General features: G+C 41.3%; 1 protein-coding gene across 6 annotated transcripts in view; it reads right to left on the reverse strand.

Moving 5' to 3' along the window:
• Positions 1 to 793: 793 nt before the first annotated feature.
• pak5 (p21 protein (Cdc42/Rac)-activated kinase 5) overlaps positions 794 to 26045 on the reverse strand; it is an 80791-nt gene continuing 55539 nt past the window's right edge. For all 6 annotated transcript variants that reach the window (XM_080290130.1, XM_026194038.2, XM_026194037.2 and 3 more), the window contains 9 exons: positions 15037 to 15876; positions 10951 to 11160; positions 10557 to 10698; positions 10081 to 10235; positions 8972 to 9105; positions 5097 to 5223; positions 4511 to 4636; positions 4253 to 4387; positions 794 to 2673 (listed from right to left, as the gene is read on the reverse strand). In XM_080290130.1, coding sequence (XP_080146256.1) covers positions 2518 to 2673; positions 4253 to 4387; positions 4511 to 4636; positions 5097 to 5223; positions 8972 to 9105; positions 10081 to 10235; positions 10557 to 10698; positions 10951 to 11160; positions 15037 to 15876 — 2025 coding nt within the window. In that variant the 3' untranslated portion in view covers positions 794 to 2517. The remainder of the gene's footprint in view (positions 2674 to 4252; positions 4388 to 4510; positions 4637 to 5096; positions 5224 to 8971; positions 9106 to 10080; positions 10236 to 10556; positions 10699 to 10950; positions 11161 to 15036; positions 15877 to 26045) is intronic.

A 26045-nucleotide genomic window follows, 5' to 3' on the forward strand; every position in this document is an offset into this window, starting at 1 on the left:
TCAGTATATTATTAAAAAAATTCTAAGTAATGAATCAAAAGATTTTAAATCTTCTAATAATATTTAAAAAAAAAACATAACATAAAACAAAAATATCCCAATAAGAGCTGCATGTGTGTGTGTCAATCCTTGAGACCCTACAGCAGCAGGAACTAGCCCAAAGGTGGTCTAACAACTTTGGCAGGCCTGTTATGGTATATAAACACATTTAGATAATCTGTTTTTTATTGCTTCATTACAAATCATTCCATTTAAAGACACAAACTATTTCAAATACCTCCCAAAGGTTGTTTAGAAAACTAACAAACAAACACACACTCACACACAAAAGTTGTGTTTGGAACAGATGAGTGTTTTCCACTAACTCAAACATTGACTCTACAAGCTGGTGTCATCCTCACTGATACTCTCAGTGGCCCCAGTAGCTGTGTTTTTATTTACTAGACCACTGTCGATCTTCCTGTGAGAAAGAAGCTCCATTCTCTGTCCGAGCTAAATCAATATCCCATTATGGTGTTTCAGAGGGAAATGGCTTAGAGGGAAGAGAGAGAAATAACCTAATATATTATGGCAACACTGATCCATGAATGTGTCTTTTTTTGCTTCTGTGTTCGGAGGTGAAATACAGGTGAAATTGTTGGAAATGAGAACCCAAAAACAACAAAGAGAAAATAAACTGTTGATGATTGAAAAGACCTCTTTAGGATATTCTGACAGTGTGCTGTTAAAAAAACAAAAGAAGAAGAGACGACTGCATAATAAGGTGATGAAGGAAAAATCCATGCAACACATCTTGATGTTTTTATGGGTGTTTTTTTTTTTTTTTTAATTGAAACCAGCTTCACTGATAACAAACATGCAATATCACTATACAAGCCAACACCACAGATAAGTGTTTACTCATTCAAATCTTGACTCACTGTCAAGGCTTAGCCAGCAGCGCACGCACAAACACACACACGCACACACACACTTTCAGATGCTGTAGAGATAAACACCTCTCCACCTCTTTTGCTCTTTGACATACGCAGACGCACAGGCTCACGTACACACAGTCATATTTACATATCACAGTGAATGATGGGTAAAAACAGGGAAGGGGATAACACTGTTCTCCTGGTCCAAACTAGAGATGAGAATGGCAGCAAAGCTCCGGTGATAGCGAGTGTGTGTGTCTGACTGACTGAGGTGGGATAAGGAGTGAGATGATGACAGCGAGGATGTGAGCAGAAAACCTTTTATCAGCATCCTAAACTCTGTGCGGTAGGGAGGCGTCTTGGACAGGCGCCTCTTTGGCATTAAGAAAGAAACACAGTGAGACTGCTAATATAAAAAAAAAAACAAGTCTGCGTGAAGCTAGTTTTTTTTCTTTCCTTTCTCAAATCCACTCAGTCTGTGCTACATTTAAATGCATGATGTTGTTACAGTATCATAAATACAGGGCGTCATGGATTCATAAATACAGCAGGTCTGGGGTATTGCTTGGATGATAAACCGACTGTCTGCCAAATGCGCTCTTAGAAATTGAAGTCAAAACCTAACAAAAAAACCCCAAAAAGAAAAACCAAACAAAAGAAGGCCACACTACCAAAAAAATATACCTTCAGTTCCAATAAATAAATAAATATTTGAAAATGTCATACAAAATTCTGACATTACCCTTTTTTCCCAACATTTAATGGAAGTTCTGTCTACAAATGTAAGATAATAAATATATTTAGTATTTTTTTTAGTAACAGGTTTTAGGTGGGTTTATTTGGGATATCTCTTATATCTTTAAGCAAAAATTGGATTATAAACAGTAGGAAAGATCTCTGCAGAAACTCTATTTAATACCGCTCATATCACAATGGTTACGACACGATAAAATACTGCAAGTTATCAAAACTGTACAGAAAAACTTACAGGTTTCTCTAAAATACATTTTCACTGTTAGTGTGTGACAAGAGATGCGAGAGAGCTCGTCTCTGAGCAGCAGCCTGCGCTCCTTATGATGAACCGACGACGCGGTAAACAGTCGTGACCAGTCAAAAACCCGCTCTCTCTTCACACTGATTGTTCTGCCCTCTGCTGCTCAGGTCTGGAGCAGCACGCTGGTCGCTTTGGGTCCTTCCATGTTGTCACACCCCCTCTGAGAAGCTCTGGATGGCTACAACAAGTCTACATGGCGCTGAAGACTTACAGTCTGGGAAGAAAGAAGACTGCAGCAGGGCGAGGCAGTCTGCTTAGTTTACTGGATGTCTAGAGTTTCCTCTGGCACATTACGCTCTTCTACTCCAGTTCATGGTTTCAATAGTTTTTTTCTTCTTTGCTTTGTCTTGTGTTTTTTAATTTTTTTTATTAATGTATGTCTTAGATATTCCTCTAGCTAATCTACTTCACGGTTACAGGTGTGAAAGTTGGTGGCACACCACCAAGCAGTGGGGTGTTTTGGCTGGGTGAGGGCAGTGCCACCCTGGTAGTGTGTTTATGTGAATGTTTTTAGTGGAGGAGAGGGCTGGGGTTTGAGTCAGCAGGTCAGCGATGGCGGTAGTGTCTCATGAGGGGAACGATACAGGAAGGGGGTCCCGAGAGCTTTAGGAAGGGGTGCTGGAGGAGCTCCTGCGCTGTGGCTCTCTGGGACGGTTCCCTCACCAGCATCAGGTCCAGGAAGGAGCGTAACACGGTTGACACCTGGAGATGTGAGCAAATGTTTGAATTCATCTGCTTAGCTAGGTTTGAGTATAACATAGCCAAAAAAACAGCAGTAAAATTAACACACACACACACACTTTTAGTGACAACACAGATGTCGATCTCTTCATCAACTTTGGGAACATTTAGGTCAGTCACACATGACTTTAGACCAGTCAGCAACCACCGGCAACCTCCAATTGCTAGTGGGAAATGTGTCTTCCCTGATTGGTTGTCGTGTTTTTGCCAGACGTTGCTGTCATCACAAAGAGGCTGTGACACAAAAAAAACAACCTTGCATTTGTTGGTATTCCTGTGGTCTCCTGTTTTTTTTGTGTTCATGGGAACATGAACATTTTAGTAATGTACTTCAATAGGAAACATAGTGTCAGAAGCATGTACGTTTTGTAGAAAACAGCGAGGCATCACCATGGAAACCAAGATATTTTGGTAGCTTCCTGAGCTTCTTTTTGTTTTTAAAAGCTGCTAGATGAATTACATGCATGAATATTATATAAATGAAGCGTAAAAAGAATTGACATGTATGACTCAAACTTGGGTCTCTCGCCTGAAAGGCAACACAACTTACTTGTTCACGACCTTCCAAATGCAGATTATTGAGTTTTTTAATTGGTACACGTGAGTGTCGACTGATATAAAACCGTCTTTAAGGACATTTCGAGGGACAAACAGCAACACGAGTCATTAGATTAAAGCCTGCAACGCACTGTCATGAGAACAGGTTGTACCACTGCAATCAACACCTTTCAAAAAGGGAAACTTTTATTTTAAGGCGAACGCATTTCCAGTTTCGACTGCACTTCTCAAAGTTTCGTCACCACTTGGTGAGGAGCGCTTGCCATGCAAAGCACAAGCAACCACAGCAATCTGCTAGAAACCAAAGCAATGCCAAGGAGGTTTTTGGTGCACTACATCTTTGTGGCTAATTTCACACTAGCAATTGCCAACAATTTCCAGCAACCGCTCACCAAATTCTGTCCCCATTAGAATGAATTGTAATGGCTTTGGTGTTCACTTTACTTTGAATTAGCACTACGATCTACCCAAAATCTTAACAGTTCAGTACTTTGGTTTATGATTAAAACTACTGAAATTCCCATTTTGTTCAGATATGACAACTGCCATATTTCTGGTGTATCCATTATTACATACTCATACATAGACACAGACCAGTCTTAGGTTATGTAATGAGTAATGATACTCACAATAAATGCAATCTGAGTTAGAAAAAACACATTAACATGAACTGAAATTTTGGTCTGTTGCTTACAGCTGTTTGTAGAAGTCTTTCCTATTAATTTAATTAAATACCCGTAGCTTCATATGAATATTTACAGGATCCATGTGTCTCAAAAATAAAAGAGTTGTAGTACTTTTGTAATATAAGTTCATAAATGTTACCTTGCACTTCTCTGCACCTGAGGTGTGACTGGTGAGCTGTCACACAGAGATGCGTTTTTACAGCTAAACAGTTGACAGCTCTAAGAACATTTTCTTCTGCTGTTGGCAAAAGTCTGATCCGTTTACTTATTGAGAACTCGCCTTCGACTTTTCTTACCTTATGGGACTCCTTTAGCCGTGGGGGCAGGTTGTCTCGTATCCTTCTCATGGCCTGCAGAGGGGGCTCATTGAAGTAAGGGGGCTCTCCATCCACCATCTCAATCACCATAATGCCTAAAGACCAGATGTCCACCTGAACACGCAAAAACATTCAGTCTATTCAGCCAGGACAGTAAACATACATGCATAACATATACAGGGAAATGCTCCTGAACTCCTCAGTAGAATAATGTTATTTCTGTGCATGTGTCCTCACCTCAGTCCCGTAAGGTAATCTTGAGATAACCTCTGGTGCCATCCAGTAGGGTGTGCCCACGAGGGACTTCCTCTTGGGTACCTCTTTGGAAACTTGGGCACAAAAGCCAAAATCTGATAGCTTGATCTGTAAACACACACATATACAGTACATGGTTCCAGTCTCTACTAAGCAGGTTGGTGGGCATACAGAATAGAATATATTAGTTCAGAAGTGCACTGACCTCTTGTGATCAAGAGCTTTGTCAGAAGACACTAATCCCATATATTAGCACTTAATTAAGCTTCAGTTAATCATGTCTTATCAACTCGTTAGGAGGCATTAAGCAGGATTTAATTACTAGGGCACGGCGGTAATGGATGATGATGAGTTTCTGGCATTGGCTGTTGACAAGCGGCAGGACAGGCACCCATGGAGGTCAGTGAGTGTTGAATGACTGTGTGTGTGTGTGTGTGAGACCAGTGAAAAAGAATAGCAGCTTAGGTTATTATTACCTGGGGTTTAGTGGATTACTGTTTAAGCAGTGACTAATTTGATAGCATCCCAAGAGGAGCATGGATGAATAGAAATATGCACGTGCACTTACTCTGCCATCGCTAGTCAGGAGAATGGAGTCGCTCTTAATGTCACGGTGGATGACGCCCTGTGTGTGCAGGTAGGACAGAGCCTTCAACACCGACAGACACACCGTAGCAATCTGCTCCTCGTTCATCCTGTAAGGAGACACACACACACACGGCCTGTCAGAAATATTTTATTTAATCAGATTAGATTTATTTTCATAGCTAACTGTTTATTTCCACAATTTGTAGTTTATCTTTTAAATAAATGTGCTATCTGTTTTTATCCAGTAAGCTCATTTTTGTCGCCTGTGCTTTCTCCATGTGCTGTGCATTGCGAGAAAACATTTATTCATAAATAAAACTGACTTTTATTCTTTGAGCTACAAAAATGACTGGCTTTAAGACTTGAGAGTCATCCTATAGAGGATATGGAGTAGAAATCCAGTTTGAAAATATCCCACTGTGGCCTGCAGCTACGAGCAGGCAGGAGGGTCCCATATGGAGAGAGGGGGCGATGCTGCGCGTCTCACTGAGTTCATGTAGAAACTCACAGCTCCACTGAACATTAACGTCTCTAGACCCAGCTGGCCGGGCTGTGCTGTGTGCTTATTTGTGTGCGCTCTAATCTGCAATCATACAATACATGTGCACAAAGAAGCGCGCTTGTTTTAAACCCCAAACTAAGGATACAGATGGATGCAGATGCACATATACTGTATATGCATTGCAGTATGATGTTACATGCTTGCAACCCTTCTGCACACTTCTCTTTATCATACAGTGTAACGTTCCCGCTATTGGGGCACTTACTTGCAAACTTACATTATGAGAAACAACCCTTTGGGCTACACATACGCTCATAATATTAAACATATATAATCACACTCTACAGATTGCAGCATATTTTATTGTTACACATGTATGCTTTTACAATCACAAGAGATAAATGAGCTTTCTGCTAATGGAAAAACAACCGGCTAACTCGGAGTGAATGGGATGGAGACGCGTACGTGAAAATGAATCACCTCTTACCGCCTCTCCACTTACACCCCCCCCCCCCCCCCCGAAAAAAATCCCACGCTCCCATACACACACAAACAAATGAGCTCTCTCTCTCACACACACACACACACACACACACACACACACACACACACACACACACACACACACACACACACACACACACACACACTCATGGAGGCAGGATCAGTGAAATAGAAAATTGTTTCACAAAGTGAAAAACAACTTTAATGAGCCTGTAAAGGTTGTCAAAGGGAGGAGAATTACACATGCACCTACACACAGACAAAAGGTGCACACACAAACACTAAGGCATTCATACTCACACACACACAGCTGCACACACAAACCCATATGCTTTTGCATTTACACTAGATAAAAATCCCCTCGAAGTGCAGATCATTACCCAACTTTAAAAGTATAATTGAAATCTGAACGTGACTAAAATAGTTCTGCAGACCCCCCATTCTCCTCCCGCTGCAGACTTGCCTGTGTGAGTTAGAATTGAGCGCGCATGTGTCCATAAATCTCAGAGCGTGTGTGCGTTTGCTGCCAGCAAGCTGATGAGGCTTGCACAACGCGAGGCAGGCAGCAGTTATTTCCACAACAAAAAGCCTAACAGAAATAGCAGCAGGCTTTCACCTGGACAAATATGGCAGAAATTACTGATGAAGAAAATACACCGCTCAAGCCCTTCTGCGGTATTTTCTCACTGATTTTATTTTATGCCTGCATACTAATCAATCTACATTTTATAAGGACATCTATTAAGTTTTATTCCAAACTTTTTCTGATAATATTAATAAAAGGTAAAAAAAAAAAAAAAGCAACTGACCCTACAGGGTGAATGTATGTGAGTCTTTATCAAAAAGAGAAATTCTGTTTAAAATCCACTTTTATGAGCTTTCCGTGAGTACTTTTAAAAGCACTCGTGGTGAAACTTTCTCTCATGCATGCACCGAGCACACAAACGAGCAAACATCTGTGTGGGAGACTGTTCAAAATACTTCACAGCAGCAGCGGTGCTCAGCCTCGCCAAAGCGTGTTATTAGCATCCGACACCGCGCAGCGCTAATGCTGACACTCCACGCAAATGACTGTAATTAAACACCAAGCACAAAGTAAGCTTAAAACAATGAGGCAGCAGCTTAGAAACGCAACTCAGTAACACAGAAACCATTTGGAAAAGTTGGAGAACGATAATCCTGAAACTATCGGAGCATCGTATCGTCTCAGCCGGTCCTTCCTCTGCGCCTTGCAAAATTATTCACCTGTTCGTGTCAGCTGCAACAAATAAAATAAAAAAAATTGAATTTCGACTGCGCACCAGTGCTTGCTAAGTTATATTAAAATCCATTTGATGTCAGCAACATCATCTGAACAACACGCCCTTTAAAAGGTGACATAAACCTTTTTCCCTCCCATGTGGATTCTCTCTCCGTCAATCTCACCAGTCAAAACGAACACAAATGACACACACAAAGCTGTGGCCTGATTTCTTCTTTTATATAAAAGTATTACATAATGCTTCAAAATCTGATACTTTAACTCTTTCAGACAGTCTGAAAACAGCCATTGAACTGAAAAATAAAATAATTAAAAATAAAGATGATTTCACATTTTTGAATGACGCTAGTTTTCTTGGATGAGAGGATGGACATCATATAAAAAACAGGTAAACTTGGCTCTGTTAGAAGGGAGCAAAGTCTCTCTATAAGGTCCTTTGAAACTTAGGTAACAATAGAGAAGGAAGCTGATTGTCTCTGCAGTGTTTTTATTTATTTTACACATCTGCAGAACATGCATTTTCTTACTAAGCAATTATATGGTTCCACCACATCCCAGAGGTGCTCTGTTTGACAAGGCGCTTGCTTGAAGTAGGACTCAATAGATTTTTTTTTCAACCAATTTCTGTAAAATGTAGAGATGTTTGTGTGTGAACCAGTAAATCACAAGTTTCTGGTTGTTGTTGTCAGCCCATCTGACAACAACTGTGCGAAACCACGTGTACATGCCTAAATGCATCGAGTTGCTGATTAGATATTTGCATTAATGACCAGCTGAACAATGTGTAAATAAATATGCTGCACTTTATGTTTCATTTAGTATGCAGGGTGTATCAAAACGAATCATCCAATTTCAAAAAGCTAGATTTTTTAAAGTAATAGACATAAAAACTTACGGGACATTTTAAAATACATGGCTGAAGATAAACTTTTACATATACAACTCACAATGTTCAAAAGTTAAATGTGTCCTTCTCTGGTCGCATCTCCATATGATAGTCAAACTCATCTCACACATTATTGTGAGCATGTCTGGAGTCACTGCAGCCGCCAGCAGCCATGTGAAACTCGTGAATCCGTTCTTTCTTATAATACATGTTCTGATCTTTACCAGTGAACGATACTGTGAAATCAGATGATTCCTTTTGATAGACTCTGTATTAGCAGCTTGTATTCCTGCTTCAATGCCAAGGTCTCTCTTCCTAAGTAGAGTATGGTGTCAATGAGCCTTCATGGTAAAATAAAGGTTTAAAAAGCCTGTGTTCGACTGGACAATAACTTTAAACGAGATGTAACACGTTAATTTTTACCTGGTTCTTGCAATGCTGAATCCGTGATTCATTTTTAGGGAATATCTTACTAATCACTTAAAAGTTAAAACGTGCCTCAGGACCTTTACATGCTGCTCACCTGGTTGTTGAGTTTGACGTCTATTAACTACTTGAGCAAAATAATTATCCTGTTTTTCAAAATGTCCTTTTATAATTTATATTTTATAATTTTATAACCCTAACAACAGCTTACATCCTCCAAGCTCCGCATCACACAGCTTGATGGTTTACCTCAGCATTTGTGCATTGAGCAGTTACCTGGTGTGAGTCACAATGTCAGTGAGTGCCCCTCCCTCCAGGAACTCCATGACGACCCAAAGCTCGTCTCCCACCAGGTAACTGTTGTACATGTCCACAACATTTTCATGATGGTAGTCCCTCATGATCACCACCTAAAACACAGACAGAGAAATATATATGTATGTATCGTTACTAATGACACTGTAGTACACTGGCTCTGTCACTGTTATTATGCTGCTATACTTTGTTACTACACTGTTAATATGAAATAAAAATCATGCTTTGAGCCTCAAAAAGGTTTCTCTCTGAAATTCCTCAATTCAATACCATATTTAAGAATGTATGCTAAAATGTGCTACAAAAAATTATCTACAATTCCAGTGGTTTATTGAATCTATTCATGTAATTTCATTTTTTCAATATTAATTCAACTTCCCCTTTGTCTAATATGAACATGTTCTGGAGGCTTAATCATAAAAGGATTACATTCAAATTAATAGGATTACACGAAACAAATTACTTTCCCGCTGAACACCCGCTGCTCCACAACTCGCACTCATGCTTACATACATGCATTCTCTCTCCCACTCATGCACACTAAACAGAGACCAAAATACAAAAGAATCAGGGCAGAAATGCAATCCGAGCGTCGCTCAGTTCACATTTAAATACATTAGACTTTTTTTTTCCTGGGCAAATGAAATGCAGCTCATTTTTTAGCTTGTCAGGACATCATGAATGTGAGCAGTCACGAATACATTTCTTGCTTAAGGTTTTCGGCGTAAACACGTCTTCAGTTTAGTCAATAAATGTCATTACAGATGCAAAAAAAAATGTGTTAGTGGTTTAATTGCTGTGGATGGATGTTAGGGAAATAAGGGCAAACTGAACTCTTGCTGTTTGTTTCATTAATTAGCATAAAGTGGCATTTTTATTATGCTAATTAAAACAGTTTCACGACTGTCGCTTGCTTAGGCTATCAACAATCTGTGACAAATGTTAGTTCTGTGGTCATTATGGCCCCAATCTAAATCCACCTGATTAATTCACTCAAACATATGACATCAGAACTATTTGGGTTATAGTATGAGCTAAGGACAGTTTCTCAGGTAATCGTTGTTTGATACCTCGTTAAAAAGCAGCTCTCTTCTCTGCTGTTTTCTGAGGTCCATCTTCTTCACTGCCACCTGCTTTCCGCTGTGCTTCTCGGTGGCGATGCAAACAATACCTGTGGATCCCTCGCCAATCTTAATAAAGCTGTCCAGGTATTCCCGAGGGTCGCCTGGAGGAGAACACAAACATCGTGCCTCATTTTAATGCAACATCAGACACAAAGAAAGATATAAATGTAAAAAAAACATCTAGAAGTTGCAGTTGCATGCCTCTGCTAGATACTCAAGCTGCAGTTTATTCACGCCCTTACAGACTCTAAATACTGCTATATGAAACTCTGAATGTTAGACAGGAAACACTTGGATGTAGAAAAACAACAAGTTGCATGAATGTATGTGTATTTGGGTAAAGTGTCCATTCCGTCCATTTATCAAGTTGTCACATGCTTGCGTGTCATTTCAATGTTCCTTGAATTTCAAGTGTGCGTTACCAGGGTTGACCACCAGCTGAAGTGCTGCTCTGAACTGCTCATGGGAAACTCTGGAGGGCTGCGTGTCAGAGCTTGACCCCCAGGAAGGAGGCGGATAAGCCCCTGGGGGGACGTAAGGTGACGAAGGCTGTGAGTAGGCCCCCTGGATGAAAAAGTTATAAAAAAAAGACAGAAATAACATGGCTTATATACCTAATGATTTTATTTTCTAAAGAATCAATTTGGGAAAGAGCTACTTTAGTTAGAGATTTAAGATGGTTACAGTTAAAAACCTGGAGGAAGTGTTGATCTCAGCTAACTTACCAAAGTCACAGAGTATAATCTGCAATCTGTAGCAAACTGAATCATCACTATGATGCAGTTTTTATATGTGAAGTTAGCGAACATACTGTACCTGCGGGGTATATGGTGGACTGGGCTGGGAGGGAGGATGATGGTAAGGAGAGGGTTTGTAATGGTGAAAGATCGGGGGGTACGGCAGGTGCACCGAGGGGTAGCCAGGCGGCTTCGTGTGGCTCTGAGGTAGCTTAAGAGGCCCTCGGGGGTACGTGTCACCACCTGCGACCTGGGGACTGTCATCGCGTGATGGACGCTCATAGTCGCCCTGGAAAAGCGAGGAAAATTACATATAAGTCTAGTGTTACGCAGATGTCAGCATTTTACTGCAGTGAATACTGAAGAATTTTACTGTTAAACGTCAGCCTGTACATCCACGGTCATACACTACACCTGCAGGCACATTACTCCCGGACAGACCTAACGGAGAACATTTAGTGCACAGGACAGGGACCATACCTTATCCTTACCACCCCACCCCCTCTAAAATGCTTCACAGCTACTCCATTCATCAACCAAGAGCCTGCAGTGGACTCAGATCTGGGACACAGCTCTTCCTTAAGATTGTCCTTCAAAGTAGGGTATTGGGTATTAGTGAGAATGCAGTAGTGCTTACATGACTCAGCTTTCATTACATGACTCACAATTGGCTACAAATACGCACACTTGGAGTGGTTTCATAACCTAATAGCTTCGTCATCGTATTATGTCACATGGATCCTGTCATTTTAAGGAAAACTGGCCACAGGTCATTAACAATAGGACGTAAGTAGAGACAGGCTGATACTGTACAGCTGTCAGTGGCATATCTACGTGACAAAAGTCTGTCATTTAAACCCCAGGAGAGGGATTAAAGTGCTACAGCAAACATCAACACTACCCAGAGTGATCTAAAGTGGATTACAGCAAAGAAAAAACAAAAATTAACTTAGAAGATGAATCTGCTTTCACCCTGCAGAGACTAAACTAAATCACCTTTGCCACACCTCTCTAAAATGATCTCCAGCCAGCCTGATTTTCCCCCTCAAGAGACTCCGACTATAATAAATAAAACTCTCTTTCCTCCTTTCTTTTATTTGTCACTCTCTCTGCGCCTAATCGCTATTTCTCTTTCTTTCACAAAGAGACACACACACACGTACACAGACTGAAACCCACAAGCACAGACAGGGTAGGAGGAGGAGCCCTGATGTGTTGGGATGGTGTATAATTACATGGTGTGAACTCTTTTAATCAATCACTCTGAGGCAGGTGCGGGGGTGGCTGCTGGGAGGCCCCCGTCTCGTGCCCCTCTATCGTTGGCCAGCAAGCGCTCGCTGGCTGTCAGCCAGGGGTCTCCTGATCCATGTTGGTTAAACGCGCATTAATCTGAGTTTGGCAGGGTAATCAACAACCTAACTCAACTGTGAAATTGAATTCCGCGGTGGAACATCGTTCGGCCAGTTTTATGCTAAGGCTGCAGAAAGGGAAAGTGCCGCAACATCAATTTGTCACTGAGAGCTGCGGCACTGAGCTCACACTCGCTACAAAACAGTGAGGAAGAGAGAGAGAGAGACGGCGGCAGAGAGAAAGGAAGCGTGCGTGTGTGTGTGTGTGCGTTTGCATCTTTGTGTGTGGCCAAGTTTCTGTGCTGTCTACTATTACATCCCCAACGTCTTCCAACAACGGCAGGGAAAAAGAAGGATTTACTTCAGCGGTGTGAGTGGGCTGAACCAGGAAAAGAGAAGAAAAGGCAGAGAGTGAGCAAAGAGAGAGGGAGGTGGGTTTGTTCCAAGGTCCGTGAGCCAAGAAGAATAGTGATTCTTCAGCTGCCAGATGACTCCTTGTTTTGTTGTTTCCTTTTTTTAAACCACTGCTGTGAAAATCAAACAAGAAATATTAAAAACACCATCACATTAAGTCCAATTATAGTCACGCCTTTGAGATATGAAAGAGTAAGTTTGTAAATGCTCAAACATATTCTTTCATGTATAATTTGGCTAAATTGGCTTTCAACTCTTTACTTATTCTTTTTTTTTAAATAGAAAAGCAAGCGCGCCTCTTTAAGCGTGACAACTCAAACAGCAGCAGAAATGTGAAACAAACAACATGAAAGAAAAATGACCTTCTCCTGCATCGCCTTCCTGCTGCTCTTGCATTCTCCGTGGCTGCTTTTTCTTCGAGTGGCTATTTACCGAGACACACGGGTTAAATGGTTTTTCATCAAGGCACCCTGGGATCTACATCAGCAAACCCGGTTTCCCCTCTCGGCTCGCTGTGTGTGAAGGGAGGCATGGTGCAGAACTGTGATAGCGGCACTCGCGGGTTTAATGATGCTCGGAGAGCTTTGGAAGAATGATGTAAAAGGTGTTGTGTGAAAAGTCTGACCCCACCTTTTGCCCTCTGCTATATTTCCTGATCTATTATCTTCCACCGCAGCACACGGAGTTCTTTGCACTGAGAATTCTGGTGTAAAAAAACTACGAGTAACCGAAAGCATATGGTTACATTACACAGCCACTAACGCGTGGACGGTTCGTTTGTTCTTGTCAGTGGAGTTTCTGTGCAGAGGAATCTCTTGGGCGTCTCTCCCACTGCTCCACTGGAGCGCGACACGGGCTGCACAAGAGCCGGCATACTTACAGTGCAGCTGTTCCCAAATACAATATACAATCTACTGAGTGACACTGCTGGGGGATTTTACCAACAATCACATAGGTTCCTTTAAATTCATGTTTTTTTTCTAACTTTTACAAACGTGCAAAAACCTGCCTTCTGTGTGTTTTGTTTGTGAGATGTTTTCAGTTAAAAATCTGTAATACAGTCATATAAAAAGCATTTCCATGTCACAAAAACAAAAAAAAAATATTTCTGGGCATCCTTAACATCAAAGCCCATCTATGCGTTCCACAAAAAAGTAAGGAAATTAGTGTTTGATTGATTATTTCTTTGTTGTAACAATGTTTCATGGTAATAAATCTTATACTGTTGAAAAGCCTGTTTAGTTACCTTTAAATGGTGCCGCATTTGTAAGGAAAATGCATTTGTGGGTTGAGCAGCAGAGTTGAGCATGTGGCTTGTGCCCATAAAAAACTTGACAAATCTTCTCGTGCAAATTCCAAACAGCTTATTGACTCTTATTTGATGTCAATAGAGAAGAAATAATTGAGGAAAGGTGTTGCCACAGCAACGTCCCCGTTCAACATCCATTAACCTTCTTCGTGATCTTCCTCTTTTCCTTCTGAAAAGTCTCCTCATGTCCAAACCATCTCAGCCTTGCTGCTTTAACTTTGTCCCCAAACTGCTCAACCTGAGCTGTCCCTCTGATGTACTCATTTCTAATCTCTAAAGCAGGGGTGTCAAACTCCAGGCCTGTCCTGCAGGTTTTAGATCTCACCCAGGGTCAACACACCTGAAACAAATGATTAGTTCATTACCAGGCCTCTGGAGAACTTCAAGACATGTTGAGGAGGTCATTTAGCGATTTAAATCAGCTGTGTTGGATCAAGGACACATCTAAAACCTGCAGGACACCGGCCCTCGAGGCCTGGAGTTCGACACCTGTGCTCTAAAGCTTTGCTATTAGATATTTAATTTCTGCTGAGTTCGTCTTGACCACCGTTATGCATATTTGCATTTGTAATTCTCTTAGCCTTTTAATAATTGCAATGATAGTATATTTTTATACCTTTGTGCCAATTATGTTTCTGTTAAAACGCTATATTTAGCAGTGATTGCAGTTTGTGTGGTGCAAAGCTTCAGTATAAATTTGAACCCCAAGAACACTTGCTCCTATTTATTAATTTGTGTAAGTCAGAGCTTTTTGGTCAGTGGTCAGTCTGAGCATTAATTGAACTGTGTATAGAGCTAGTGGACACGCCAGAGGTGCAATTCTTTATGTGACATCACCTTCCTCCTTCAGAGAAGAGTAGATTAAAGCTGAAACCATCTATCAGGCAGGAAGAGCAGAAAAAGAAAACTGATGGTTGAGGATCAGAGAGAACTCGAAACACTGAAGAAGAAAATAATGTGAAAAGGTGACTGGGAGGTTAAAGTGTGTGTCACATGAGTGTACATGTATAAAATTCTCTCTGATACGTTCGTACAGACTTGTTGGGAGGATATAGTGTGTTGAAACATGGCATTTCCATTTTGCTTTAGTTACCTTGGTTAAAGTCTGTGAGTTGGCGAGACTCTCCGAAAGGCGAGGGTAGGTGTAGGAGCTGTACGGGTGGGCCTGTGGCGGGCTCCTGAAAGTCCCACTGGCGGCATAGGGGACATTTGGCTCCTGCAGCCCAGAGCCTGACCGAGATCGCTGCCTGATGGCAGGCGTGGGGCTGGTCTGGGTCACGTAGGAACTCTTGGGTCGCTTCTCATATTCGTCCCTCATGCCGCCGTAACTCCACTCACTGTCGGGGTAGTTAATCTGCTCGCTGTGTAGCGATGCACGAGACGGTGTGCCAACTGATGTGTCCCGGTAGTCCTGGCTGGATGAACCCCCCACCGATGCCCGGTAGTAGCCGCTGGAACCTACTCCGCTACCCACCGTAGAGGCCACCTCATCCGCCGACCGCCCTTTGCTCTCCAGATAGGTGTGATAGTCAGGTGGAAGTTTGCCATAGTCTGATTTCTGAGGCATGGCATCAGGGTAAAAGGGGCTGCGTATGGGGTGTGAGTGGCCATTCTGCTTGGTGAATCGATAGTGCCTGCCAAGTGCCCAATCCCCATCTATGGAGAAGCTTGGCTTGCCGGGGTCCAGAGAAAAGTCCCTGCTGGACGTGTCCAGGTCACACGAGTAGCGGGAGTAGTAGTGGTTGAATCCGTTCTCCTCTGGAGCAGTGAGGTGGCCACTGCCCGAGGGTTTGGAGATGCCTCCAGCCTGATGGGGGCCTGGCGGGCTCTCTTTACGCAGGGAGTTGGAACGTGTTACCGAAATGTTGTCGAACTCCTCCAGCAGGCCGTTAATGGATGCATCTTTGGGTGGCCGGTTCCCTCGAACAATGGTCTACAAGCAAAGCAAACACATGAAACTTAGCATAGAGGAGACTTGTGCGTCTGAGAGTTTGATGGCGATAACCCTGATACTTTGGCTTGCAGTACATTCACTTTCAGCTTCATCATTCATGTCTGAAAACTGAATGAGATGAATTGAAATTCCTGCATCATCAACTTCAGTTAACATTTTCAGGCAAGAGTTTCAATTCATGTGTATCAGGGCTTTGCAACAAGTATGAAATTAATCATCACTTGCATTAAATGAACGTCGGTATTTGGATTTTAGAGAACAGCAGGCACTGATCTACACAATCACGAGTTGTTGTGAGCTGGGATTGAGCTAAAAATGCATGAAGATAAAAGTCGGGATACCTCAGATGGTAAAAGGCAACCAGCGTTGGATCGAGGGAGCTAATTCCTACCCCGTTTCCCTCGCAACACATCAGCTTCAATTTCAGTGGGATGATCAGGATGCATTAATAGTCGTGAGGTTTGGTTTAGCACACCAACACACGATTACACACGCACGCAAACCAAAAGGAGCAAGGAGGACGGGGGAAAGAGAGAATGAACACGCAGGCTCGCATCTGCTTCAAAGCAGAGGCAGCTTAAACATCAGGGAGGCCGCTTATCCCCTCCTACCTTGTGTTAAACCCTTTACAAGGCTGTGTCGTGAGTCATGGGCAACACGTGCTGCAGCGGGACTACAATCTGTGAGCGTGCACGGTGCGTGTGCATGTTTGTACAGTGTCGTGAGAGTGATGGGAAAATCCACACACATCTTTTTTATCTACCAGCCTCTCCACCACTTGAAACATAGAGGAAACAGTGCGCTGGAACAAAAAGAAACATGATGCATGAGTAGCGCTGAGAGGAGGCTGAGCTGAGGAGATTATGTGAATATTCAGCTCTTACATAATTTATTTTGGAGCCATTTGTGATGATCAAACAAATCTACCGACTGTGTTTCCTGGCATTACGGCCTCCATCTGGTAAAACTAGTCTTTTAGCTGTTTAGTAAGTCATAAGAATCAAAGGGACAGATGTTTGGTTCCCACTGGGGCAGTGGCACGAAGCGCAATGATAACTTCAACAAACAATAAAATATTTGACATATTTTGCTGTGAAAACTTTGCTGATTGCTTCAAAGTGAGACAGATTTAAATGCATCGAAATTTGGATCATTTGTTTCTAGTGTTACTAAAAATTTAAAATGTACTTAAATTAATTAAAACACATTAAAAAAGACATTCAATGTAATTTGTCCCCAGTAAAGCTGCTGTTAGTACTGTGCAGTTGGACTCCTTACATTTTCAGTACAAGAGGGAACAGCTTTATAAAAGCTTTAACTACAACCAGAGATGCAGCAGAGGGACATTTTGGCCTCAAACTCAAACACACACACGCACACACACACACGCGCTTCCACAACGGCGTCTTTCTTGCCACAGGAAAGTCTGATGGCAAAAACAAAATAGTGACTAACTAAATACACACAAACGCCACCCCATCTATATATATTCCAATGACGTGCAGTATTTTTATACTATAGTCATTTAAGTGCAATATGGAAATTACCGTTCCTTATACTTGAACTAATATTATAATTCTTACTGTATTTTAGTACATTGTTTTATATTTGTTTTGTGTGACCGCTTTGACTCTAAGCTCTACATAAGATTTCCTATGTACCCAGACCCCGTGTATGTATGCAACTAGCAAATAAAGCTATTATTATAGGTATTATTATAATGCAAAACATCCATTCTTCATCCAATTCAGCGTCATTGTCAGGCTGGAGCTTGTCCCAGCTCTTATTGGGGAGAGGTACAGGTTGCTAATCTATCGCAGAGCTTGCACAACCATTCACATTCACATCAGTGGACAATTTTGTACCACCAGGTAACCTAACATGCATGCCTTTGGACTATGAGAGGAAGCTGGAGAGAACCCATGCAAGCATAGGGAGGACATGCAAACTCCACACAGGAAGGCTGATGTAAAACAAACCAAAGACCTGGCAACCTGGTTTTTGTGTTTTTATTGTAAAACCTGTGCTGATCTTTCTAAATCTTGCCTCTGACATATACACATCATACAATAATAATAAAAATGGCTAAAACTAAACACTGAAACTAATAAAACACGAAGCATTTTCAAATACACAAACTAAAAACCACTCTGGAAAGTAACTGAAACTAAACTGAATTAAAAGCAAAATAAAAACTAATTAGAAAACATAAAACTACAACAACTCTGCTATAAAAACGAGTTGCTATTAACCAGTTGAAGCTCATGTCTATCAAGGCGATTATCACCATTTAAACACCTAAAACAGAGCACATACAAAATATCAACCTCTTTGAAATCCCAGACATATAACTCAAGATTAGAGAACAGAAAAATAAGATGGCGATTTGTGTACGACATTATTTTGGCGTGTCGTTATTAGACGTTTCCCCTGTCTGCAGATGTCTGTTGCGCCCCACTCTGAGACCCGACAGTGTCACATCGCCATCGTTCTCAGACCCTCAGACAGTGCTCACGCCCTGCTGTCTGTCACCCAACTGCCATGCTTGTCTCTGCTGTGATTCCTTCATGTCACATGTGCTGAGGCAGAGTCTCGGGAAAAAATCCTGGGATAATCACCGACTGTCAGCGACATTGTGCCGGCGCAGGGATCTTCCACGTCTTTGCTCAGCTACCTGCAAAGTGTCACTGCAAACGCACTCTCCTCCTCTCCTCCCATTCATCTGCGGGAATCTAAAGTAGCAAGGTAGCTACAGTTAATATCATCCCACCTTAACGCTGATGGCTTTATAACCAGGGTTGCAAGCAAAAAGGTATGACAGAGCAAAAAAACTAAAGATATTTTAGCTGTTTGTGGTAACGACAATGACAAAACACACTGACGGTTTGTACTCTCTCTGAAGGGCCAGACAGGAAAGCTCTCTTCACAAACCTTTACCTTTCACTGTGGCTGGTTTTCCACACATCATCTCTCCTTTCCATTTTGTTACTTGCTACACCTCCCTCTTTCTCTGTAACACTCCAGTTGTTCTCCTCTGCTTGAAAGCTATAGGCTGTTTGGTGCCTTGAACTGGAACCCAAGGTGAAACGGCCTATAAAAGCAGTCAGTAAAATCTAGCTGAAAGGTTGGAGCTGCAGCAGGGACGGCCTTTTAAACAGGTCGCTGAATGTGAATCTATGACGCCGGGTCTGCTCTGCGTGTCGGTGAGCTGGATTTTCCTAAATAAAGCGGTTGCATCATTAAAACCGGACAACAAAACCGCTACCCGGCAATTGCCGTCACGCTCATTAGAGTTATTCTCACACTTCCTCTAAACTGTGTTAAGAAGTCGTGGTGGAACAGGGCGTGCCAAAATCTAAAATGAGGCAGTCGCATCATGTTATGCAGCGTGGACGTCAGCGATTCAGAACTAATTCAATTGGGACGCGACAGTAAGGGGATGTCAGCTGATATCACAAAACATCAGCATTTCAATTTGCTTCGTAATCACTAAGACTGTGTCAAAGAGCGCGGCAGTTACAGGGGATGGACGGAGTCGGAGAGAAAAGGAGGCAAGTGGAATCGAGGAGGTGACGGGGGCCGGGGGGTGTTGCAGAAGGGAGAGGGAGACAAGGTTAATTGTGTGCCAAATCACTGTCAAACGGTCGGCATCAGGCCTGGAAATCTTCCCATTAATTTGAATTAGGGGCTTCCATAACCCCCTTCTTCAGTCAGTCCTCCTCTCCCCTCTTCTCCCCCTGTCCTCACAGCTCTGTGAGCCTTGTGCGCCGGTCGTGTTCCGCGGCGGCTGTGACAGCAGCCATATTTCACCGGCGTGCGGCGTTGGCCTGTCCTTTAGTGATAAGCTGTAATAGATACTCGCCACGGCCTGTTCAAGGTAAGCACAGGAGAGAGCGGAGGGGAAAGCGAGGAGACGAGGGGAAATAAAATTAAAGGAAATGAAAAGGAAAGGAGATCGAATTTAAAACGATACAGTGGGAATGAGAAGACAGGGAAGTGTGCAGAAGAAACGGGAAACACGTGGGGGGCGGGAGTGGCTGAATAACAAACTATGCAAAGATGCAGGGAAGAACTGAACAACAGAAGGAAAGACAGGGGGAAGAATTACGGAGAAGGAAGGATGGAGAAGAGATGAGGGAAGGGAGGGAGAAAGGGAGTCATGAAAAATTAGCCTCATTGGGAGATAAGGGGGGGATTAACCTTGCTGGTAATGAAGGGAGGGTGTGATGGGAGGATGGAGGGAGGAAGAGAGGGAGAGATAATTAATGAGCTTGCCCTTCCCGTGACTCCTAGCTAGAACCCTGGTTTGGAAGTTGCGCTTCACTGGCCAGCCGAGTCCCGGGACAACCGAGAGTCCGAAGAAGGAGCAGCGGCTCTGTGCCTCTGTTTCCTCTGCACTGCTGTTTTATTTCTGGCTTTTAAAAATGCTGCATAACCAGATAAGTTAAGCTGTTAAGTAACTAATCAGTTAAGGTAAAGCTCCTGTTTTTTGGACTATTCACACTGGTATGCTCAATTAAATTTTACTTTGGCACTGGAAAGGAGATTTTGTTATTTGTGACAAGGCATGCTGAAAAACAAAAAACAAGACCACAAAAGTTCTATCGAGTAAAGCTGTGTACACACCAATCACACCAATACAGGAAAAAAACGAAGCCACCCCTCTTTCTTTAGATTTAGCAAGGAAAATGGGAAATAGGTGCAAACATGTGCAAACATCAGGGAAAAACTGAGTTTGTACAATTTTAACTTGAAAGTCAATATTTGGTGTGACCACCTTTATTCTTCAACACATCTGAACTCTCTTAGGCAGCTTTCTTGTCATTTCTTTAAGTAGTCTTCAGGAATAGTTCTCCAGGCATTTAAACCTCTTGTTTGGATGTTGGCTGACTTTTGTTCTGTTCTGCCAAAATGATCCCACACTGCTTCAATAATGTTGAGCTCTGGGCAGGCCAATCCATGACTGTTAGCGCTCCATTCTGTAGTTTTCTATCTATTTTACTGTATTGGTAGTGTGTTTGGGATCACTGTCATGCTGAAAAACGAGGACACTGCCAATACGATGCTTTACATCATAGTAAATCAAAGTCTGACGGCGCTTTTCTGCATTCATAATTCTGTAAATTTTGCAAAAATAATATTTTGTGTCTGTCAAACTGTGTTATTTTTGGCATTTTTCCACACATTCAGCAAAAGAAATGGGAACAAATAATGCATTTTTCAACACGCTTCTAGTAACAAAGTGCCTAAAAATACAATGTAAAAGTGCTTCTTTGCCAAATTGTTAGTTATGTGTATGTGGGTCATTAGGTGCCTTTATTTTGCTACCACGATTTGGGTCAGTGTTTGTGTTTTTAAAAAAAAAAGTTTTTATTGAGAGAGAGGAATATACATTGGTCGTTTACAATTACAATACAATTTGTTCCCCTCACATATTTGTTTTGTTTTTTTTCATACACGAACAGATACAATAGTACACACACAGACACAAATGCTTAAAAAAATAAAAAACAAAAAAACCCAACAATAAAAACTCCCAAACAAACAAACGAACAAAAAACACCCAAAACAATAGACAACAAAAAAAAGGGGAGGGGTGATAATATTAATCAGCTAGTAAAATGTTTAACGACTTGCAATAATTTTCAAAAGGGCCCCAGATTCGATCAAATTCTCCATATTTGGCCTTTATTTAGGTCAGTGTTAAATGTCAAATAAAGAAGATAAGGTACAAGGACTGAACTGAAAATGAGTAGAAAGACTTTGAAAGCTCTTTAGAAAACCTGGAGAACTATTGCTCCATTTTACTTAAAAAATTACAAGAAAATCTGGCTCCTTCAAAGCAAACTATAAAGAAATGAATGGTGGCTCAAGACGTTTTCACCAAAGTAGTTTGTAAAAACTGTTATATAGCTTCCCATTTGGATGTCCAAGGCCTGTTCTGAACCCTCGCATCACCATGGTGGTGTTTTGGAATGCATATGTCAGCATCTTGTCATTAAAACCTAAATTGTACCTGTTTCATTTACTATAAATTGGATCATAATTTATAAAATAAACATCAGTTTATATTAACTAAGGCTGAAAGTAGTGAGCGAGGCCGTGCATTCAGGGACTAAGGTAATAAAATCAAGTGAGTCTTGTTTTTCACACAATTCGCCCTCTACTGGCCAGTATAGAGAATACACTTCCGCATCTGCATCACTTTTAATACTCGAAAGATTTGTCCATCCTTGATGCACAGTCTGTTTTTAGAGATCAGCCACTTTGTCACAGTTTTAACCATATGTAGATTTTTTTATTAAGACAGTAAAAACATTATGACTGATTAATATATAAATACAGAAAATCTTAAATTCCAACCCACTGTGTCAAAATGCGTTTTTTAAACAGGTTTTACCCAAATGCTTTCAAAAAACTTCAAAAAAACCATAGCCACTTGGTGATGTGCATACATTTGGATCTTGCATCTTTCAGTCCAATAAAGTTTAGAAGCTACATTTCAGTGTGTGAAAACGCTCATGAAAGCTCATCACCTATTACACCCTCATGAAAAGCATGCACACGCTGCAGCAGCTTCGCCTACTCAGCACACCCACTCCCAACTCTCAATGATGCCACCATCATAGAAATCTCCTTTTTTAAAAACAAAAACAAAAACAAAACAATGTTTGTATAAATCCAGCGATATACTCAAGTAGAAATGGGAACGTGGACACAACAGAAGTCATTCTAACACTCCAACCACATTTTCCCTCTCTCTCCCTCTTTGTGTATTAAATCCCAGCCTCTCTGTGAACCTCTGTCACGACTCACACAGCAGAAACCCTGCATGCGTGGGTATTCACACACACACACACACACACACACACACACACACACACACACACACACTTAGACTACTACTAGCACTGCTGCTGTTCTGAAGTACTCCCTGCTTTCGCATCAGTGACCAATTTGTGAACAGAAGCTTACCGCTGTCTGAGAAAGATAATATCACAGAGCCCTTCAGACAGCAGATAAACAGACCACTCACGACTCTCCTCTGAGCGTCACGAGACTGAGCAAACTCCCTACAGCACTGATTAATAAAGGATAAAATAAAGCATAGCTGATGCATTAACAGAATAAAGATATTGTTTGTTTGTTTTTTTAAAAAGCAGCCAATATTCACAGAGTAATAAAAAAATTACATCATGTATTTGGGAATTCTCTTATATAAGCAGCTCTTTACAAGACAATGCATGAAAAGAAAACAAGAAAACAAGACATGGATTTTAAAAGATAATCTATCATGATTTAGGTAAACACAGAGATAGCTATTCATATCCTCCAGCCCCCTCTGCTGGATAAATGCGGTAAACACAACCAGCTGCTAGAATTTGCCTGCTCAAAAGCTGAAAGGTATTAAAGCTTCTTAACCCTCAGCAAAATTCAGTGAAAATGATATCCTCAAAACTTTTGGCCATTTATTAATGCATAAAATATTTCATATAAACTTTTTTGTCCAGTTATAATGTATCTATAATACTTCTTAAACACAGTTATTAATATGCAGCTTATATAAGTTATATAAATACTATAAGGATAGAATATGGAACACGATTTTACTTTATTTTTTTATTCAAGTTTAAGATTCAAGATTGTTTTTACACACTCAGCTTCAAATGAGCTGCACACACCAAGTAATTTAGAAAGTTAAAAATATTTAAATATACAAATAAAATTCATATAATTCTGAAAACAGTAAACATTTCCTTATAATTTCTTTGAAAATGACTGGAAAACAATACACTACATAGAATCCAATGCCACAAAGCGCCTGGTGCACAGTTTTTATTCTGATGTTAATGCCAGAGGTTTGGAAGTCTGCAGTTAATGAGTCGGCAGAGCCTCAACAATTTTTACCCACAATGCAGCTCAGTAGTCAGTGAGCCTCAGCAGCTTTACATGGTCTGCCACGTCATGCTGGGCTGAGTTGCTGTGGTTCCTAAAGGCTTTGCAATATTAGCACTGAAACATAATAATGGAATATCTAGTAAGGAAAACATTTCATAAATTGACTAAAACGATGCCATTTGGTACAAAGTACTAATAAAATGAGTTGTGCATTAGTTTATTATTATTTTTTTCCAAAGGAAGTTCATTTATAAAACAGCATCACTTTAACCCAAGCAAACCCTGGACCCTTTAAGAAATGTTATTCTGCCTGTAATATTATATTGCATATGAACCTTATTTTACTCCTGTATTTTATTCTATTTGTGTAGTACTTAGTCTATTTTATAAAAAGTGTTCTTTCTATTTTGTATAGTATGCTATTCTGTTTATCTGATTCTATCCATGGGCGACCGTGGCTCAAGAGTCCGGAGTTCACCTTGTAATCGGAAGGCTGCCGGTTCGAGCCCCGGCTCAGACAGTCTCGGTCGTTGTGTCCTTGGGCAAGACACTTCACCTACTGCCTACTGGTGTTGGCCAGATATGGCAGCCTCGCTTCTGTCAGTCTGCCCCAGGGCAGCTGTGGCTACAACTGTAGCTTGCCTCCACTAGTGTATGAATATGGGTGGATGACTGGGTGTGTAAAGCACCTTGGGGTCCCTAGGCGGGACTAGTAAAAGCGCTATACAAATACAGGCCATTTACCATGTTTTTCTCTTAATTTTTTACTGTTCTTCTACTTTCTGCCGTGACCAAAAATTTCCCATGTGTCGGACTAATAAAGGTTTATCTTATCTTAACCTATAAGACAAATTTTCCTTTTTCTTCTGTGCACTAAGAGAGAACAAGACCAGTTTACAGAAGCACTCAGAACTATTAATTAACTATTAAAACTATTAAGAGAAGCAATGTTTTAAGCCAAAACCCAAACATATTAAAACCTGTTTTTAAATGCATTAAATTAACGTATTTGTCTCCTTAGAAACGAAAATGAATGATACGATTCCAGAATGAGCTCCCAGGAGTGGCAGTGTTTTGGGGGTCGTGGAGAACCCCCAAAATCAGAACCAGCACATTAATTGTGAATTCCATGAACCTGAATATAAATCACGTGCATTTTATATTCACTGATAAAGCCTCAAAGTACAGTGCAGCTTCTGGTAATCAGATTCTCTAAAGTACACATCTAGTGCATCTATTACTAACTTGAACAGCCGCTCCTGACCTCTAAGTCAAAGTTCAATATGACCTCAGCTGGTGTGCAGGCTGATTATTGACTGATTATATAGAAGAAGACTTAACAAAATAGTTTCACTGAGTTTTCTACATGTTATGAGCTGTTCTTAACCAAACATCAACAGAATTATTCAAGGAGCAAATTTTGAAATGATTCCATGATTAATAAGTTATGAGCTGACCCGTTTCCTCAGGCCATCCTGCTGTCTGTTAGTTAATAACCATCAACATCATGTCATCCTGCGGCAGAGAAGCTGCATGCTGAGGATTTCATTAAATAGCATCAGACTTAATAATCAATTTAGACATAAAAAAGTATTCTGTTAAAGTTGACTTTAATATATTTCAGCATATAGAAATGCTTTTATCCAAAAAAGAACAAGGAAAGAAGAAGGAAATTTCAATACTCTTAGACTCGTTCTCAACTTTCACGACGAGAGGGCTCATACATCCTCCAAACTTCTACATATAGGAGTGAAAAAACAAAGCGGTTAAGAAGCTTAAAGTGGCTTCTCACAATGTGTAGGTGTGCTGATGGTGACCCCTTGTGTAGTAAAACAAGGACTACAATTTTGCCACCAGAAACGCCCCCTGAGTTTCAGGACAGTAAATACATACATGCATCAGGCAACATAGCGCAGCTCCATCACACCACAGCTTCATTCAGATCTGTCTTTTCATCCATCCATCCATCAATCAATCTTCTTCCGCTTGTCAGTTCAGGCCAGGTCGCATGGGCAGCAGCCCAAGCAGAAAAGCTCAGACCTCTCTCTCCCCAGCCGATTCCTCCAGCTTGTCTGGGGGAACACCAAGGCGTTCCCACGCCAGCCGAGAGATATAATGTCTCCAGCGTGCCCTGGGTCTACCCCGGGGTCTCCTCCCGGTGGGACATGCCCGGAACACCTCACCCAGGAGGCATCCTTGTCAGATGCCCAAACCACCTCAACTGGCTCCTTTTTATATGAAGGAGCAGC

This window comes from Astatotilapia calliptera, chromosome 15 (assembly GCF_964374335.1).
Source record: "Astatotilapia calliptera chromosome 15, fAstCal68.1, whole genome shotgun sequence".
NCBI lineage: Eukaryota > Metazoa > Chordata > Actinopteri > Cichliformes > Cichlidae > Astatotilapia > Astatotilapia calliptera.